This window comes from Hordeum vulgare, chromosome 3H (genome assembly GCF_904849725.1).
Source record: "Hordeum vulgare subsp. vulgare chromosome 3H, MorexV3_pseudomolecules_assembly, whole genome shotgun sequence".
NCBI lineage: Eukaryota > Viridiplantae > Streptophyta > Magnoliopsida > Poales > Poaceae > Hordeum > Hordeum vulgare.
In genome coordinates, this window is record NC_058520.1 from 5,793,098 (window position 1) to 5,797,099 (window position 4,002).

General features: G+C 41.3%; 1 protein-coding gene across 1 annotated transcript; it reads left to right on the forward strand.

The window, feature by feature from the left end:
• Positions 1-2,565: 2,565 nt before the first annotated feature.
• On the forward strand, positions 2,566-3,477 carry LOC123442418 (probable glutathione S-transferase GSTU6). Its single transcript, XM_045118455.1, has one exon. The coding sequence runs from the start codon at positions 2,566-2,568 to the stop codon at positions 3,382-3,384; it is 819 nt and encodes a 272-aa protein (XP_044974390.1). The 3' UTR covers positions 3,385-3,477.
• The last annotated feature ends 525 nt before the right edge of the window (positions 3,478-4,002 follow it).

Consider the following 4,002-nt stretch of genomic DNA (forward strand, 5'->3'; position numbering starts at 1 on the left):
AGTTCGCTCTTCAAAATTAGTTCACGTTTTTTCAATTGTTCTCAGTTACAAAATTCCTTCTCAAAATGCAAAATATGCTCGTGCTTTAAAAATTTGTCCGCACTTTCAAATTTGGTTGTTGTTTTTCAAACATTTTCTCCTTTTCAAAATTTTGTTCCTTAGATTTAAAAACAATTCGTGCTTTAAAAAATTGTTCAAGCGTCCAAATTTGTTCATTTAAAAAAAAATTGTACTCAGTTTCAAAGTTTGTTCTCAAAATTCCAAGAATGTTCGTGGTTTAAAAATATGTCCTCGCTTTCAAATTTGTTCAGGATTTTTCAAAATTGTTCACCTTTTCCCAAATTTTGTTCTCAAGATTCAAAGAATGTTCCTGCTTTGAAAAATTGTTCACGCTTCCAAATTTGTTCACGTTTCCTAAAATTGTTTGCAGTTTCAAAATTTATTCTCAAAATTTAAAAAATGTTCGTGCTTAACAATTTTTTTTGCGCGTTCAAATTTGTTCAGGGTGCTTCAAAATGGTTCTCGTTTTGAAAATTTTGTTCTCAAGATTTAAAAAATATTTGGGCTCTAAAAAATTGATCACACTTTCAAATTTCTTCATGATTTTTCAAAATTGTCATGCAAATTCGAAAAATATAGTTTCTTCAAATAAAAAAAGAAAAAACGAACGAAAAAAAAGAAAATAAGTAGAGAAGAAAAAAGTAACAGAAAAAAAGTAAAACTGGGCCGGCCCAGTCCGGGCCCTCTGTGCGGTGCAGGGCTGCGTGCCGCATTGAGCGGCATGTAGGAGCTCCCCTACAAATTTTGCCATGGATTAATGTCATTGGTCACGTCCATCCAACTATCTAAAGAAAAGGGGAAGGGAAAAAGAAAAAGAAAATGAACCACCCACCGCACGTATAGAGCCACACATCTCTCTCTCTTATAGGATCTGCTGCATTTAACATTTGCCGGGCTTATAGAGAGACGATAGAGGAACGCCTCGCCTTAGGGAACGCGCTAAGTTCAGCCGACCAATGTGCATTAGTTCGCCATATAGTTTTTTTTAAAATTTTGTTTATATTCTGAGACATTCTAAATACATATACTTCGGAAAGTAATTTAGTTATTGTACTTTGAAATGCCAACACGGCGTAAAATGTTGTTACTTCCTCCGTTTCATATTAATTGACGCTCAAACAAATGTATCTAGCATTGTAATATGTCTAGATACATTCATTTGATCGTCAATTAAGAGACAGATGGAGTAGCTTAGTTTTTTAAAATATTGCATTACAAACATTACAACATTTATAAAATCACATGTTTCCAAAGAATGCACATGTCAATTAAAAATATATATACAATGTAAGAAAAAAAACTGCTGTTAGAAAAGGTTTCATACGATCAAAAAAATGTACATTTCTTTTAAAAAATGCTTACAAGTTAAAAAAATATGTTCGTGAATTGGTTTTAAAACATGTTCGCATAGTTCTAAATATGTTTGTATAATTCAAAAATTTGAAGGATGTTTGGCACGTATTCATAAACAATTACTTTGATAAATGTTAATCCTGTAGTTCAGAAACATTAAATGTGTATAAAAATGTACAAGTGTATGCCGATAAACCAGCGGTTCAACAGTCTGCCTTGCAAAGGAGTATGTCCCAGGAGTAGGGTCGTTGATCTCAGATTCCCACCTATTTGGGGTGGGACTCAAGATACTATTTATAATCTTTGAGGTTTGTTCGACATGTTCAGGTTTGGTCTTTTGCGGTTCACCAGAGTTTGAGAGAAATGCTTGAAAGCACAAGATGAAGTTAGAGATGACAATTCATATGTGTTTGAAGTGTTTCAGGTTAGAGATGACAGTCAAGATACTATTCAAAATCTTTGAGGTTTGTTCGACATGTTCAGGTTTGGTCTTTTGTGGTTCGCTAGAGTTTGGGAGAAATGCTCGAAAGCAAAAGATGAATTTAGAGATGACAGTTCGTATGTGTTTGAAGTGTTTGATGTTAGAGATGCTGTTGCTTTCAAAAAAAAAAAAAAAAGAACCAAGCCCTCAACCTTTGTATCAATCGATGCATGCAACTATATTTATTAATTTAAGCATAAAGTCTTAGATCCGCAAAGAGCTCACAAACTGAGTGTAAAAACAAGTGCTGGGAACAGTTGAAAACTCACACATCTGGTGAAATCAAAAGTAAGCTACAATGTCTATACACTTAGCATATTATTAATTTATCATCTAATCGACTGAAGATAGCCTGTCCGGTCATCTTTCATCGGTTGCACCCAATAGCCATATACTCTCTGGAGTCCGCATGATTAAATAACGACCACGTACGAATTTAAATCGTGGTTCTGTAGATAACCTGAAAAAATAATTGTGTAATGACAGTTTTTCTAAAATCAAATTGTTTGGTCAAACGTTGAACGTGCAATGTGATGTGATGCTCTCTAGAGTCTAGGCAGCTGGCTCGATGCATCCGTTATTTAGCGTGGAAGATAACATTGTTTAATCTTTCTTGATTGATCTTCTTCCCAAGATAAAGCCGGGAAGAAGATTCATGCTGAAGCAAGCGAATGCCAACTACAAGCATTAAGGATTTTATATATACCCACCCAACTGAACCACCGCGCCGTACACGACGAGCACCGCGCCGGATTTTAGTCCAAGCCTGGGCTCGATCGATGGCCGGAGACGAGGGCGAGGTGACGGTGCTGGGCCACTGGGGGAGCCCGTTCGTGACGCGGGTGCGGCTGGCGCTGCGGCTCAAGGGCGTGCGGTACGAGTACGTGGAGGAGGACCTGCGCAGCAAGAGCGACCTGCTCCTCCGCTGCAACCCCGTCCACCGCGCCGTGCCCGTCCTCATCCACCGCGGCCGCCCCGTCTGCGAGTCCCAGGCCATCCTCCAGTACGTCGACGAGGCCTTCGGACCTCCCACCCTCCTCCCCGCCGACCCGCACGAGCGCGCCGTGGCGAGGTTCTGGGCGGCATACTTCGACGACGAGCTGGGCGCGCCGTGGGACAGGGCGCTCCGGGCAGGGACGGAGGAGGAGCGGGCGGCGTGGATGAAGAAGGTGGTCGACGCGGCGGACGGGCTGGAGCGTGGGCTGGGGGAGTGCACCGACGGGGGCAGGAAAGGATGCTTCTTCGGCGGTGAAAGCGTCGGGTACGTCGACGTCGTGGTGGGCGGCGCGGTCTCGTACGTGCACGCCGTAGCCAGGGTCTCCGGCGAGAGGCTATTCCAGGATGAAGGCAGGACGCCGCTGCTGGCGGCGTGGCTGCGGCGCTTCGGCGAGCTCGACGCCGCCGTGGAGCTGCTCCAGGACGTCGACCGGGTCGTCGAGTACGTCAGGTTCATACACACCAAGAACGCTGCCAAGGCTACTGCGAATTAACTAGGGCTCGATTTTAGACTCGTTGGATCTGTACCAATCATGCATACCAACCTTTCTTTCACCGTGGAAGATCCAACACAATTCAGATCTCAATAGTCGTGTCAGTCACAAGGTGATATTTACTCCCTCCATCCCAAAATTGTTATTTTAGGTTTGTCTAGAAATGAATGTATCAAAATACTAAAACGTGATTAAATACATTTATATTCAAACAAATCTAAGACAATTTTTTTTAAACGGAGGGAGTATTTTACTAGCAGGCGGAGTCATGAAGCGCGTGTGTGATTGTGTTGTTTTCCTTATAAAGTAAAAAAAAAGATATGAATAAGTGAGCTGACAGTTTACAGTGTGAAAGTCAATTTAACTAAGATAAGTATATAAAGGTATCAAAAAACAGTTCACTCATGGGTATAGTCACTTACCTATATATCTTAAATGTTTCAACCAAAGTTGTTCCTACTATGATATAGAAAAATGTCCATTTTGAACTCTAAATTTATAGAGATTGGCGAAATGAACCTTTAATTCAAAATCCCTATCGATTACACCTTAAACTATGCAATCCCGGTTTAAAAAGAACCCTGGGTTCGTCGGGATTGGGCTGCGCTGCGCGGGCAC

What these genes read in the sequence shown, in the direction of transcription:
- LOC123442418 (XM_045118455.1), top strand. Translation starts at nt 2,566, where the DNA reads ATGCCAACTACAAGCATTAAGGATTTTATATATACCCACCCAACTGAA.